This window comes from Diaporthe amygdali (assembly GCF_026229845.1).
Source record: "Diaporthe amygdali strain CAA958 chromosome Unknown NODE_48_length_299215_cov_64_995801, whole genome shotgun sequence".
In the NCBI taxonomy this organism is placed as follows: domain Eukaryota; kingdom Fungi; phylum Ascomycota; class Sordariomycetes; order Diaporthales; family Diaporthaceae; genus Diaporthe; species Diaporthe amygdali.
Genome location: NW_026517068.1, coordinates 69,501 through 85,061, shown reverse-complemented (window position 1 = coordinate 85,061; position 15,561 = coordinate 69,501). Strand labels below are relative to the sequence as shown.

Here is a 15,561-nt window from a genome sequence, read left to right as displayed (position 1 = left end):
TCTCTGCAATAGAATGCGCTAGAGTCATTTGTTTCACTTAATTCCATTATTTTGCCTGAAACATCGTACATTCATTGGCTGTGAAGCTTAGAATGAAGTATATGGTGATCTCATGGCACGGCGCGCATTTTGAGCTTAATGGAGAAACGCTTTGGCGCTAATGTGTCTGGTCTGGGAAGGTGGTGAGGAGAATTTGTGGGCACCTTGGACTTCCCCGTCGCATTTCTGGGCAGATTGAATGTTTTCTGCCGACCAGCCATCCAACGATCCTCGCGACGCATGCGCATCCCTCCACACCCACGGTTTCCACGCCCAAGACTGCCGCTTTCCCTTGCAACAGTCTCCTGGATGATTTTCGAGGTTGTCAAGAGATGGCGGACGCTGCAGGGAGTGCGTCGCCGGCGCCAGCCTTAGCGACGCAGCCCAGGAGCGGTGAGTTGCCGTATACCAACCCCCCTCCGTTCTTCGTGGCGATGCAGAGATGCGATTGTCATCACTATAGATGTCGGAAACCACCGTCCTGCTTGTGTACCGACGGTCTAATTTGTTGTGGCTGCAGAGACTCCTAAGAATGAGCCTGAACCCGCCACCGAATCGACGAAAACGACCGTTAAAACCGAGGACGCCCCACAACAACTCGCGGCCGTATCCAAGACGGACCCTGATGGCCACCCTCCTCCAGCTTCACAAAGCCCGATCTCGAGCAATGTTATTAAGTCGGAAACCAATGGCTCCCCTGACACGGCGGCGCCCGCTCAAGAGGCAGCTTGCGTAATACCGACTGTCGCAGCAGCTGCCAGTACACCCTCGACGATTCCCGCTGTCGCGCCTCCTCCCAATCCAGTCCCGGCTGCCACCCCTCCGGCTCCTCTGACTACACCCGCTCCCGCACCTGCTGCAGACACTGTGACCCCTGCGAAGCGATCCAGGACACCTGAACTTGGACAAGAACCTGGCGCCGACAAAAAACAGAAGACCGAACATGTCCCGGACCACGACAACCAGGCGGCGGATGGCTTCAAGGCGGAGGCAGAGGCGAGTGCAGAAGCGAATGCCAATGGCGATGCGGTGCCTAGCTGGGACCTCGAGTCGATGCTGGCAAATGCTCTTGGCGCAGTTAATGATGCAAAAGGCGCGGGTGGAGCAGACGATCCCATGGATATCGACAACCTAGCGGCATCTATTCCTTTGCCGCCGCCACGCCGACGGCTGGAGAAAATGAAGTTCATCGAGACACCCACATACTTTTCAAGGTCCATGGGCCTGCCGATTCTTGGGAGTCTCGTAAGCCCCCACAGCTCCAGCAAACTCCGTAGTCGTTTCTAATGTCTCTCAGGCTGTTCAGATACTTCTCGCGCTTTTCCAGCAGCCCTCCGAAGTCACGGACAAGATCATTCGAGATGCAAGGACTGAGGGTGGGAAAGTCTACGTGGCCCTGAGAGCCACTTTTATGGCGACGCTGAAGCTGTTCACGGATTCCACAGCTTTCCTCAATGCCGATGACCTTGACATCCACGACCCAGGGGATCGCGAGACCATCCAGATGGCGAACCTTGCCAACATGTGCGCGAGCTTTTACGGCCCAGGCGGTCCGACCATGGCGACAGCCCACGACTATTTCCTAAACATCATGATTCCTGAGAATGGCATGATCACAGAGGACATCTCTGCCCTTTACCTCGACCAAAAGACTCAATCCTTTCTCGCATATGCTAATGTCATGGAGGATAAGGAGTCAACTAGGAACAGTCTTATGGACAAGTTCTTCCCCAAAGAGCTGGAGGGCAAGCTGAGAGCATACTACAGAGAGTCAGACCTCAATATATCAGGCATAAATGAAGACGATTTCGTCAAGCCGTTTACGGACAGACGCAACCTTCTCAAAGCAGTAGGACACGATAAGGAGAAGAGACGTAAGTCTTACTTTTACTAAGACAATCTGAGCCTGACTGACTGGTCCGATGTAGGGCAACTCGAGGCCAAGTACCAGTTCGCGACTTTCTTGGATAACCTTAGTGCGTTTATCCGATCGAATTTCGAGTCCATCGTGGACTACGCGGAGGGACACGGCTTCGAGATACCGAATGAGCCTGGTGAGGAGGAGGCCTTGCTCTTGGAAGGTGTCCAGCCGCCTTCCACGTACACTGGTGCATTCCCAGGCCAGAAACGGCCCAACGGGTCCGAATTGGATTCTGGCTACGAAACCACAGGTCTTGCATCGCTGATCACTGAGAAGCTGGCACCCATTGATGTTAACGGCTACGGGCAAGCCTCGGCCGGTACAGTAGACGGGACGAACTTGCCACCTACACAATCACTCCCTACGGCAGTGTTGTATGAGAGGGCACGACAGGCAGCTGTCGCAAAGTCATCAACAGCACACGCTCGCAGGGAGGGTCTCCACTCTACCAGAAGGCCATGGACGCCTGAAGAAGAGAAGGCATTGATGCAAGGTCTTGACATGGTCAAGGGCCCACATTGGAGCCAGATTCTACAATTATTTGGTTTGAACGGAACGCTCTCTGATATTCTCAAAGACCGGACCCAGGTGCAGCTGAAGGACAAGGCCCGCAACTTGAAGCTGTTCTTCCTCAAGACCAACTCTGAGATGCCCTACTACCTGCAATGTGTGACTGGCGAGTTGAAGACCCGAGCTCCTGGCCAAGCCGCGAGAAAAGAAGCAGAGGAACAAGCACGTCAGGGTGCCATGAACCCAAGCGGGGGCGTGCAAGGCCATTATGCTTCCCATTATCCGAACGGCGCCACAAACGGCGCAACAACTGCAACTCATGGCCCTCCAGCGGCTGTACCACCAGCGAGACCGAATCAGGCCATGCCGAGTGCGCACTCGTCGACTACGGGTGTCTCCAGTGCGCAGCATTACCAGCCACAGCAGACTTATCAACAGCAGCAGCAAACGTATCAACAAAATCACCAGCAGCATCGGCCTCAGCAATTACAACAGGCTTCTCATGCTCCGTCCCAAATCACTCCTTCGCATCAAAGACAAGAACCTTCGGTAACTCGGCCTCTGGCTCAACCCTCACCGCATCACCAGAACATTGCTCCCGCTCCAAACCACCAGCAGAGGCCATTGCAACAAGCAGGCACACCCACAAACCCCCAGTATAATGCGCAACAACGAAGGCCAGCGCAACAAACTACGCAACCAACGCCTTATCAGCAGCCTCCACAATATGCGCAACCGCAGCCACAGAGGCCAGCAGCAATGGCCTTAACTCCTCGACCTGGTTCAGCTTCTATGCCGCAGCAGCAGGCACGGTCGCCTGCTTCTGTCTCCGTGCCTGCAGCGCCACGCCCGGCTCCAACAGGTACAGCAGGACCGCCAACGACGTCCATGCCAGCTTCAGCCCCTGGTCCTACAGTGACCTCAGGTCAGGCCCAGGCTCAGGCTCAGGTCCAACCACATTCCCAACCCCAGACCCAGCCACAGACACATATACAGACACAAGCACAGAGTCCAGCGCCAAAGACAGTGCCTGCCATTATGCCAGCGCCTCCTACACCCACCCCTTCGCCATTAACGCCTACTGTAGCATCACTAGCTGCCTCCCCGTCATTGCCACCCCAGAAGCTTCCGGGACAGCCGGTTCCGCCATCGCAGCCCACAGCCTCAGCTGAAGTACCCAAGCAAACACGGCCTAAAGACTCACTCCCTGCACAAACGGCAGAGCCATCTGCAGCACCAGATACTCAGGCGAAAGCCGAGGATGGGGGGAGCACTGTGGATGACGAGCACCTGAAGAACTCTTTGCTAGCGGCCTTGAACTCCTAGCAAGCACGATCAACCCCACGGTTTCGTAATCCACGCCGACACATAAACTGGGCGCTGAGACGGCAAACAGCCAATGGCTGCAAGAGAAAACAAGATGAAAATGAGACGAGGCCAAATTGAGAAGAAATTGTGGCAAACAAGACCGGGCGACCACCTGATTCCATCTATGATCTACTGTGGTCCCACAGCCACGCAACGCGTTGTTTGCTCCCGATGATACCATGGTGCCCAGTGCAGGGCATTTAATAGAGCCTGTTCTGTATAGTATGTTGCATTGAAATGAGTTCAGTTCTTGGCGCAGACGGACTCCGCCACAGGCTTTTGGAGTGGCATCGAGGCTGAGGCTACTCGACGAGGCGAATAGGATATCGACGGTTTACTTGTCTTTCCATGCGAATGTTTAGTATATCATTCCCGTTCCAAACGAGTATCCAAATTGAACTTGAGAATAATGGAATCCTGAGTGTAAATCATTCAAACTTGAAGTCTTCTCAAGCTGGAGCCCGGTTGCATCGATCCTATACTCAACAGACAGAATGATTCGACCGGGCCCCGCCGGGGGGGAAGGGGGGGGCGGTCACCATCAAAGCTCGGTAGTCAAACCCATCACTGGGCATGGCATCTTACCAATAAACCCCTTTCTCCTCGAGAAGAGTCCTCGAGGATCCATCGGCACTGCTCACTGGGGTTGTGATACCACGACACACCCGACTACCTGGACGATCCATCAATCTGTAAAAGCAGCATTCTGGACACGGTGCTCAGGTAATAAAGCGAAACTCCGCTGCTGTTTCTGTGCGACCTAATTCCGTTTCTCTTGTCATTGCTCTCAAACCCCGTCAATGGTTTTGTTTGGCATTTCTCGCCCAGCCAGTATGGAATAATTTATTCCGTCACTGCGTCACCGTTTGAGAGCTCTTACTTTCTCAGTGTTGATTTGGATCAAAGTCATCGCTTTCATTTCCGCAGTTTGGACACGATCCTTAGCAAATACTGCCGGGCGAGTCTCAGCTTTGTTGTCCTTTGCAATCTTGTCGCAAAGACCGTCACTGATGGGGCCCTATCTGTCTTGTTGACTCAGTCATGTTCATAAAAAGGTGAAGCTTCATCTCGCAATTTACGGCCTAGTAAGCTCTGAGCGGCTCGTCTTGGACGAAGCCATTCGAATGAGACCAGATCAACCGACCAGTCCCCTTTTCGTCGTCTGAGGTCACACCGAGCACCAGTCCAGAAGATATGCTCAAACTCGAGCCTCCAGCCGAAGCTCATCCTTATCAGAAACCATAGGGTCACTATGTGGGACATGATGCTCATGAGTGGAGGCCCTCATGGTCGCCGACATAGGAGAGGGTACAGACGCAGTAAGACACATCACAAATGCCGCGTATGTCGGGAACCCATCGGGAAAGTGACTTTATACGGCAAGAGAGTCGACCTTCCATATTGCCAGAGGCATCACTGCCAGAAGGTCGTCGGTTCAACAGTCTGCCAGGAGCAGAGGAATGGGAGGAACCCGAACTGGCAGTACTGTGATATACGTAAGTCCTGTGTGGTGGTTCGCCAACAAAATTACGAGGTTGTGGTACTGATAGCGCCCAGATCTTCGATGCCAGGCCATGAGTCCTGACGGGTACAGCTGCACCAAGAACGTCAAAGATGGTAATCCGGAGAAGTTCAAGTACTGCAGTGACCGTGAGTCCAACCCAACCTTATATCACCGTCTCCAACCGTTCCCTGCAGAAGGCCCCTCACTGACCACCGCATATGACCGCAAGACGGATGCAAATACTCTCATTGCGAACACGGCAAGCATGAAGGCAGCAAAGGGTACTGCCCGGTGCACTGCTGCCTCGCCGCGCCGCACAACTCGTGCGACAAACCGCGGCTGGTCGACGACGGATCCTTCTTCTGCGAGGTTCACACATGTGAGGCACAGACTTGCACGGCCGAGGTCGCCGGGAGGGGCGAGAAGGGCGATGTGAGCCGCAGCTGCGAGAAGCACCGCCAATGCGCCAGGGACGGGTGCTCACGGCCCTGCCACACGCGGGACACGGGCGCGGCGGTCAAGTGGTGTGGCCTGCACTACTGCCATGAGGCCTCCTGCCAGAACGACCGCGCGCCGGGCAATAACCAGCACTGCAGGGAGCATGTCTGTATTGAGCCCCTTTGTGCGAGTGGCAAGAAAGACATGGGCACTGGGCGGTACTGTATGGATCACCAGTGCAAGACGGACAGGTGTCTTGAGCGGAGGGATCACAGGGTCCGTGGGAGTGAGTACTGCGCGCTGCACATCTGCTGGGTGGAGCGATGTCCAAAGCCAGCTGCTGTGGCAAACAGGTGTGACGATCATCGATTATGTCGAGAACCGGGGTGCAAGGAGTACATATTCATCGAGAAGGGGCAGGAGGGAGATATCAAGTATCCAACGTGTGAGAACCGTGAGTCGTCCCCTTCTTCCACCATTGTTACCATCGTCATCATCATGAACAAACTGACATCACTAATAACAGACCACAAGACGCAATGTCCCGCGACCAACCTGGGCGGCAACCGCTGCGACAAGCGCCTCGACAGGAGCCAGATCCACTGCAAGGATCACTCATGCGAGCTGGGCAGCTGCCGAAACCAGCGCAGCTTCGCGTCGGTGCAGTACTGCGAGGCGCACAAGTGCACGGTCGTGGCGTGCCAGCAGCTGCGCAAGAACGCCATCGCCGGCCTGGATCTTGCTTCTGGGCCCCTGCGCGCCAGCTTGCTGCTCGGCGGCGGCTGTCTCGGCGGTGTGGGAGGAGATGGCCTGCTGATGTCAAGCTACTGCGCCGCGCACGCGTGCGCCGGGGACGGCGGCAGATGCGGCGACCGCGTAGCCGAGCTGGGCAGGAGCTCATTCTGCCCGAGGCACGAGTGTTGCTGCCGCGGGTGTGCCAAGGAGGCCACGCGGCAGCCGCGGAGGAGGAGCTCAACGGGGGGTTATTGTGATCGACACTATCAGAGGCGGAGGGGAGGCGATGGAGTGTTTGGAGGACCGTTTGGGCCGATGCCCATGCCCATGCCCATGGGGATGCCCATGGGATTTCCTCCTTTCTTTGGTGGTCAGGGGTACGATAGCAGTGATTCGGACAGTGAGTCTGATCGTGGCAGGAGGCCTAGGGGTTTGCCTTTTGGAGGGCCAATCTTTTGAGGTTGATATGCTGCATGACTTTGTCAAGCCATGGGATCTTGGCTGTCGTTGACGGAAACCGATCATTTAGATGAAGATGTAGTAGTAAAGAAACAAGGAACTCTCGACTAGCTTCATGAAATGCGAACATAGAGACGAGAAGAGACCGCCGAGTCATGCTTACATTGATTGTAAGAAGCACAGCCCCCTGATTTCCCTTCATGGTCTGCTTCCTCACTTGTTGCTCACCTGAGGAATTTCGGGTCCGTCCCGAGCCTTTATCAACCGCTTGCTTTCCACCTTTAGATCTGCGAGCATGTTCTCGAGAACTTCTATCTTCTCCTCCAAGGCTTTAAACTGCTTTATTCTCGCTGCAGAAAAATTGGCACCTGTCTCTGCGTGTTCAGGCTCCACATCCTCTAAACTTGGCGCCCCTGGATTCTTGTCCTCCCCCTTCATAGCTCTCTGCTTCTTCCGCCGTATTCGACCATTCTGCTTTCGATGTGCCATATTGTTTAGCTTTCGCCGTGTTAAAGCCTTCTCTTCCGGATCCTGGTATCTTTGTTGGACATAAGGCCATACATCGGTGGTAGAGTGGATAGCAGAAGTCCAAATGGCCGGATACTGATCTTGTACCGATGCGATTATCCACTCAACGATCGGAGGAGCAACTGAGTTCCCGATTTGCTGCCGTACTTGCTTCAAATTCCCCAGGACCCGGAGGTCCTCAGGTACACCCTGTATCCTGAGCTTTTCTCGAAGGCTCAGCCGGCGGATAATGTCGTGTTTGCCGTCCGGGCCAGGCACCTGATACCAATTGTCCGGGCCAGTTATGAGGCAGCTGGCAATCCCCGAGTGGTGGTATACCATTCTGCCGCTTTTATAGCTATTCTCTTCTGTCTGACCTTCATGCAGCCACTGTCCGATCGTCACAATACCCGAAGGCTTCGTCCTCTCCTCAAGTGTCCTGGGATCCCACTTCAGCACCAATCGCCCCTTCTTCCCAATCGAATTTGGTACCCAAACTCCGTTCGATAATGTGTATTGACTTGGATTCTCGATTACAGTCGGAGGGTCCAGAAAGTCGGTCAAGGCAAGGTCTTGACAGCGGCCTGGTGGCTCCTTGACTGTGGTATTCAGTATCAGTCATTGATAGCTGTTCCTGCAATAATATACAAAAAGCCGGCTTAGGTGCATGCCTTCATCCACAGACCTTCACTCAGCTAGTTCCGCGGAGACAGAACTTGAGACAGACTTACATTTGAAGGGGCCTGTGGCGAGGTCCTTGCGGACTGCCACGATAAAGCATCGCTTTCTATTCTGGGGCAGGTTGAAGTCTACCGCTTTGTAGATTTTTGACCTCACCTGGTAGCCAGCTGCTTCGAATTCGTTTTGTGCCATCTCGATCCCCTCGAGGTCTTCGTTCGTGGCGAAAGTGCTGACATTCTCTAAGATCACGACCGGGTTCTGCAGACGGATGACCATTTTGAGAATCTCATACAGGTGATGCCCATACTTTGCACTGTCGAAGCCCTCCTTGTTCCCGTTGTTGCTGAAAGACGGACAGGGAAACCCGCCGAACAATATGGTAGCTATGGGGAGCTGGCAGCCGGGGCGATACATGTTATATGTAACAGTCTCCACAGGGCGGCTGTCGACGTGCAAGATCCCGGGGCCGCCTCTGCAGTGGTTTCTTTCGTACGTCTCGACACAGCACGGGTCATTTTCATTGGCGTAGCACTTGAGACACAAGTGAGGCCGCGTTTGGTCGCGGCTATACCGAATCCACCAATTCCTCCTGCAAAGGTTTCCATGTATGTAGGGCCTTCGATGGTCCTAGCCTTGGCCTGGGAGGAGAATTCGCGTGCGTGTGAGCATCCTTGCACTTGTCCCTGGGCGCGATATATTAGACTTCTCACGGCTCGAAAGTGACAACCCAGCGGTCTCCGGCCCCTAGTCAAGCCAGATACGTGCGCGTGCTGTCTGTTGCCCTCGATGCATAGTGGTGTATCCCTGCCGGATTGGTTCGTATGGGAGACATGGTTCTGAAGCAAGCAGGAAGCCGGAGGCGCCGACGAATGGTTCAGCGAGCCAGCTCGGCACCTTGTGGTCGGCGGGGACGCTGCCTGCTCGGGCTTGGTGTGCAGTTGGACCGTAACACGTCGGCCGCAACGAGACCAGCTTCTCAACATCCAGTGTGGTCTGCGCGTCTCAGCGCCCGGCTGAAGGTCCCAAGAGTACTCTGAGTGTTACCATTGACGGGTTGCCATCGATTCTGATGGAATAGTCAGCATGGTTTGTCGGTCGCGGCCCAATATATATTAATGTTTACAGAGGTATGACGCATGTTGAAGGGGTATCTTGGCATCGTCCATGGTTATAAACAAGATGTTGGCCCAGAGCAGGGCCCTGGTGGGGTGTCATGCAGCAGCTAACCGTTTCGGGAGCCTCATATAATGACAGAGGTTGGAAGCTGGCAACAAGAATTGGGCGACAGGCTGCGGGGATGTGGAATCGCACCCAGTGGGCAGATGAAATGTATTGTGCGTCGAGATAAAATCAATAGAAGAGATTAAAAAAAGGTGGCCCTCATAGGCTTGGCGGCTGTTTCTCAGCGCTCTCGTCGCGTGACCGCACACCATCCTTGACATGCTGAAAGGCTCTCCTCACAGACCCATGGGTTTCAACTCGTTTTCCCCATGACTTGCTCGTGTCGTCCCTAAAAGGCCTGGACAGCGAGGATGTGTCGCTCGCACCGCTTCGATCCGCATCTTCGAGCCCGTCGAAGGCCCCTGCCACCCGTTTGTCCCTGTCCCGATCCCGGTCCCGGTCCCCGTCGGTACCATGTCCGGCCTGTCTCAAGCTGAAATGGCTGCTCTCCGCCATAGCATTCCATGCTGCGACCATCGTCTCAGCCTTCTCAGAGTCGACGGCGTACTCTGCCGCTGACCTTGAAGCTGCTCTGCCTCCTCCGTGTGGCGCCCGGCCTGTTCCTGACGGGCCTCCTTTGCTGGTTCGCCTCTCGATCTCCAGGAGGCTGCGGTGGTGGGCGAACCGCAGCTCTTTGTCGTCGTCGTCACTTAGCATCCCTATCAACGATTGACCACTGGCTGGCGGTTGCAGGTGTCCAGGTCGTAGCCACTCGGGTGGTGATTGTGCGGCCATAGTGTTTCTGCGGGATCTCGTACTTGGGTGGCTGTTGTCGACGGCATATTCGATGTTGGATATCACCAGCGGCGGTGGCGTCACACTAGTCTGGTCGTGCGTAGTCATCCAATGGATCACAGCTGCTGCGAAGAGAACTGCCGTAAATATGTGTTAGCATTTGTTCTTTGGTGATGATCATAATACAGTAACCAGGACAGAGTAGGCCAAGACCTACTGTCACAGTTGCAGCTCAGAATACAGATCCACATGGGCTCGCCATGGATCACAGCAAGGATAGAGGAGTTCCTGGGAATGTTGTCAGTCATGATTCCAACGTTGAAGCTCGTCTACTGACGAGTGGAAGATTGGATGTTTGTCACTGACACGGTAGCGGCTGCGAGAAGACAGGCAAGTCCGACCACGAATCGTATCGTAGTTCGGCGGAATATCGAGTTCGGTGCTGAACGTCGGAAGAAAAGCCATTCTTGAGAACCGTCAGTTTTGCTGTGTGGTGGCATTTGTTTGTCGATGCTCATGGGGGACTTACTCCAAAGCGGAATGAGGAAAAGCGACGAGAGGTAGACCTTCGATACTGATCAGTATCCATGGTGACTGAGTAATAAGACTAGAAGCAGTGTGGAGCCTTCTCACCTTGGCACCGATGTCCCAGAGTATAATACCAATCAGCGCTTCTATCTTCCCGTTGACTATGCAGACACCGGACTCAACGGTCGTGAACCGACTGCACCACGGATCTGTCAGTACTGTATCGGCAGAACGTCAATGTTTCGATAAAATCAGACATACTGTAAGAATTCGAAGACGAGGATGAGAATGTAGCAGGCTGGCAGTGTAAGCAAGAGGACACTCGTCGAGTGCATTTGAAGAACCAACCAAGCATCCCCATCATATTGAGAAGCCACATCTTGGAATCGAGGCGCGGTTTCGAGCGTCCATGTATGATGCACTGGTTATATTAATTAGTCTCGAGTGTGCATATGTTCAAATGAAGCCGCGTCAAGTCGCCTACCGCTTTTTCGACCAGAAAAAAATAAATAAGCTGTGACATGAGTCAGTGCAGATACGTTCACTTGAAGCATAAGGACGCAACAAACCAACTGTCACATATGTCAGCAGACGAATCCTTGAGAAATAGGGCTGAGAACATATCAACGGCATACTTTGGTGCTGAGGTAAATAGTGAGGCAGATTATATCGGTTATTTTGCACCGGGAAGCCGTCATCTTCGTGTTGGCGATGCCATATCTCAGTATTGAAGCAATGACGACGTAAATAAATGAGTCTATATAGACCATGGTGACCACTGCACAGGGCATCAGCTTCAGTATTTCTCTTCTAACCTCGCATTCCCAGCAGATTGTCGTGGGATTGTTCTTACGCCATGTCGCCAGCGGTTGCGGCCGCCATGAATATGTTGCGGACCAAGTTCGCGCTGTAAGATGGGCCTTTTTGTCAGTATCACGATGGTTCTCTCCAGCATCACCAATATGGACGGACTAACTTAGAAACGACGAGAAGAGGCAAACCGATACCATCGACAACCCTACGCCAACGATCGTTGCCGCTTGGGGCTCCTCGAGTTGTACTCTCATTGTTGCGCCTCGATCGGAACAATCAACATGAGTCTTCGGTACGCGACGACGGGTGGTCGCAACGTGTTAGGGCATCTTCGCGGCGCGTCCGAGAAATACTGGCTCCACAGGAATCGGAGGTCGGTAGGTACGGGCGGCGATGTGTCGAGGCAGAAAATTGATCCACCCAGTCCGTCGATCAACGGGAAGGCTTGGGTTTTGGGAGGCTTGGAGCCTAATGTGTGCCGGGCTTTGCGCCTTCAGGACGAATCCCCGGATCTGCAAACCGGAGAGCTCGCCGAAGTTGGGCAGAAGGTGCCAACAAGCTCGCAGAGACTGTCGCTTGACTCGTGCAGCGCGGGCGAACATACACCGCATAACCTGCGGGCTGCCATCTTACCACGATTAACCCGTGCGTTGTGCATTAGCTCTGAACTCTACTGGCCGCGGAGGCGCATAACACTCTTCACAACTGGTACCTTGATTTGATTATGCTGATTTAAGAAATGACGATGCCCATTCCGTAAATTCGGTAAAACTTTTCCGATGTGTCTACACTGGATGAGCCAGCCGGCTTAGTTTCACCATTGTAGGAACAGCCGACGGCAAGTCCCCTTGCCCTGATTTACTTGATTCGATGCGCGCTGTAACCAACACAAGACCAAAAGCATCTTTCTGGTCTGAACTAGTCTAGAGATCTACATTCAGACTCGCTCTGCTCGCCGCAACAGTGACGTTGTCCAAGCTCCCATGCCACCGCAAGGTTTCGGGTCAGATAAGCAGAAACAAAGGACCGAAGACAAGAGTAGATGAAAAGTTCACCGGACCAGTCTACTTTCAAGCAGACTCACTTACTCACACAATTCTACGTGTTGGACCAGACCTACACAGAAGGAAAGGCCACGAAGTTTCACGCAAAGGACAAGAATAAGTGAGGAAAAACAGACTCACGGCCCGCGAAATACAAATGAACCCTGGAAAATATCCCAAAAGACCTTATTCAATTAAGCTTCATCGATGTGAAGGTATCTAAGTATATTGACCATAAAACCACGGCAGTTCTCCTTTTGCTACATGCAGCTCGAACGTGGTGCGGAGAGTGTCGCCACCACACGGCACATGTGACTCCTACCACGCCCTAGGTCAAAGATGAAATAATCCGGCTTCGTCATCTGCACCTTAATCATTGCCAATCGTAAAGTTGACAGATCAAAATATGGAATATCGAGGCGCAGGAGCAAGTGCGCTACACAGCGAATCAGCAGAATATCTCGCGGCGCAGGGGCATGTGTGCTGCCCAACTCAACCGACATGACCCAGCAGACTGGTCTTTTGGGTCAACAGTGTCGAGGCTTGAATCAGACAGTATCATCAGTGGTATCTCTTAGCTCATCCTCCGCTTTGGGTGCCGGCCAGAATTTTCCGAGAATGAAGTCTGCGACACGGGATCCTCGTCGTCTCCCTCATCCTGCTCACATACAGTGTCATTGTCGGCTGGTATTATTCGCTTCGGACGGGTAGAATTTCTTCCTAGAGAGACATTTGGCGACATGATTGGAATTCACAGCCGTACAGATGTGCCCGTTCCGAGGTCTTTAACGCAGCGTCTGACGCAGCTGAGGCTTGCGCTCCTTCGTAGTCGTGCGCGCTTGTATTTGATGGAGACGCATGCCGCTCAGCTTCTCCGTGCTCGTCGCCTAATTCACGAGTATCGGCCTCATCCCGAGAAGTGCATCGTCGATCCGATCCGAACTAGCGCTCGCGAGGTTGGCGCATTCAACGCTGTCTCTAGTGCAGTCTAAGAGATATGTGCGTATCTTTGAGCGATTACGTGATTTCCCTCAGCCAGCCTCTTCAGCCTGTGGTTGTGGGCGATCATGTGATAGTGGATAGGACCGTAATTACGAAGCGGAGGATTGATAATGGAGAGAATACCCTTGAGCGCTCACTCAAATACTTGAATGCTCTAGAATTCCCAATTCACCGATGCTTGATCTCGTCAAGGGAGCCAAACAACATAAAAAAGGATGTCCGGCTTTTTCTTCTCTGAGGAAAGCGAACAGCGGGAATTGGCCCGCTGCCACTGCACTTGCTGTAGAAAATCTCTATTTCCTGGCCCTTTCGGGTTCATGCGTCAGCTCAGATCTCTGCCACCTTGATTTCATCGAAGCAGAGGATGATACACTAGATGATAGCTTTTCAAGATATGACTCAGAGTGTTGGCTGGGTCACGTATTCGAATACGATGCGCGTTTGGGGATGTTGGTGTTTATTTGGGTGTGGGTTGCTTGCTTGGTTACAGGAAGCAGCCGAAGGCTGCATCCCTCCAAGGCCTACTTATAGCCGTAGGCCCAACGGACCAATCAGCTCGCTACAAACGCTAACGATACTATTCACACACAGAGTATTATGCAAAGTTGATAGCCGAAGCAGTCTCTGCGGGACTGTTCTCAATAATGGAGTGCACGATCATCTTTATACAGTGGCTGCAGGAGTACTGTATCCAATGCGTACATCCTTCCCAACCTGTAGAATCTTACTCTGGACCGCAACTTTTACTATCCAGCTCGGTAAGCAGACACGTGAAGAACGTCGTGCAAGTCGTCCACGGAACATCGCTTTGGGGTGAGTATTGTAGTCTGTTCCAGTCTTCTGAAACTCCTGCAGCACTTCAATGAGCCAATATAGTGAATTCCGCTCGACCAAGACATCTTTAGTCCTCGATATCTCTACGCTCTTATATCTTGTTCGACCTCCTCATACCAGAGAAATATAACATTCATGCTCGATGTGTACGCATTGGTGGAGGCTTGTTCTCGATTGGCATTTGGTGATCAGCAGTCAAAGATAACTTATTATTCATTAGATCGTAAGGCATAGGTATCTCAAGTTGTATTAAATCTTTTCTGTATCTGATGTCCCGGTAAGGTCTTCGAGCGACGTGAAAGGGACTCTTACCCGCCTTCATAACTTCTAGCAACTGCTCGTGTCTTGCCCAAACAGCAATGTTATAATGGGGCAATCTCATCGCTTGATGTGTTCCTTTATTTATAAAAAGGCGAGCACGTGGAAGTATAGACGCCTTGTTCTGTTCCTTTCAAACATGAAACCGTCCGATCTCTACGATATGATCAAAATATGGACACAACGACCATGAACATCTCCAACGTCCAACTGTCGCGCTCTTTGTCTATGTCTTAGGCTCTTTGTCGTGTTACACTTATTGGAATTATGTATGCATATATCGCTACAAAAAATGAGAATTGTCGACATCAGTGGCTATGCTATAGTTAGAACCTTGAATGTTACTCACGCCAACATTTGTGAGTACTGTGTTTACCTCGCACTTACATGAAGTCGATTCGGCTTAGTAAGCATATCACACCACCATTAACCGTAACGTCACCAACTGAAAATTTCAAAGTCGAGGGCCGTGTCACCCAGAATCTCCACAGAAAAGTGTGTAAAGAAAAGCTTGACTAAAACACTCTCCCGAATCTAAAACTACTTAGAAGGCATGTCTTCGTGTTGGAATCAGAGCCTGGGTGGAAGTATAGGACTTGTCCCTCTTAGATAAATGTCCGATCCCCATGCATTGTGCTGTGACTCAACGCCAGATGTGCATCAAACTCCTAGAGAGTACATCATTGTTCTCAAGAGGAGATTTTTACGTCAAAGAAAAGTAAATTTCATTGAAGGCGCGGTTCCTTATGCAGTGTAGGATTCAAACCAATCCTACGTTGAAAATTGTGGTCGAGCAAAGCAAGGCGTTTGTCGTATTGATTTCTTGCCTTCAAGGATCCGAGCGTTCAGTTTGAATAAATCTATGCATGTGGCAAGGCTTGAGAAACAAGGCCGGTCTTAGAGAT

The 15,561-nt window shown here is 52.5% G+C and overlaps 4 protein-coding genes across 4 annotated transcripts; 3 read left to right on the top strand and 1 right to left on the bottom strand.

The window, feature by feature from the left end:
* Positions 1-371: 371 nt before the first annotated feature.
* J7T55_015756 (uncharacterized protein) lies at positions 372-3,642 on the top strand (the record flags this gene model as incomplete). Its single annotated transcript, XM_053134764.1, has 5 exons — positions 372-432; positions 560-1,284; positions 1,337-1,913; positions 1,968-3,019; positions 3,148-3,642. The coding sequence occupies 5 exons, from the start codon at positions 372-374 to the stop codon at positions 3,640-3,642; spliced, it is 2,910 nt and encodes a 969-aa protein (XP_052987454.1).
* A 1,482-nt stretch (positions 3,643-5,124) lies between these two features.
* Positions 5,125-6,974, top strand: J7T55_015755 (uncharacterized protein; the record flags this gene model as incomplete). The annotated part of the gene is made up of 5 exons (XM_053134763.1): positions 5,125-5,157; positions 5,262-5,334; positions 5,396-5,488; positions 5,572-6,234; positions 6,307-6,974. The coding sequence occupies 5 exons, from the start codon at positions 5,125-5,127 to the stop codon at positions 6,972-6,974; spliced, it is 1,530 nt and encodes a 509-aa protein (XP_052987453.1).
* Positions 6,975-7,187: 213 nt separating this feature from the next.
* J7T55_015754 (uncharacterized protein) lies at positions 7,188-11,025 on the bottom strand (the record flags this gene model as incomplete). Its single annotated transcript, XM_053134762.1, has 11 exons — positions 7,188-8,080; positions 8,213-8,693; positions 9,030-9,155; positions 9,207-9,228; positions 9,628-10,255; positions 10,336-10,406; positions 10,485-10,584; positions 10,648-10,684; positions 10,752-10,842; positions 10,908-10,944; positions 10,995-11,025. The coding sequence occupies 11 exons, from the start codon at positions 11,023-11,025 to the stop codon at positions 7,188-7,190; spliced, it is 2,517 nt and encodes an 838-aa protein (XP_052987452.1).
* Positions 11,026-11,227: 202 nt separating this feature from the next.
* J7T55_015753 (uncharacterized protein) lies at positions 11,228-12,181 on the top strand (the record flags this gene model as incomplete). Its single annotated transcript, XM_053134761.1, has 3 exons — positions 11,228-11,293; positions 11,475-11,555; positions 11,627-12,181. The coding sequence occupies 3 exons, from the start codon at positions 11,228-11,230 to the stop codon at positions 12,179-12,181; spliced, it is 702 nt and encodes a 233-aa protein (XP_052987451.1).
* Between the last annotated feature and the right edge of the window lie 3,380 nt (positions 12,182-15,561).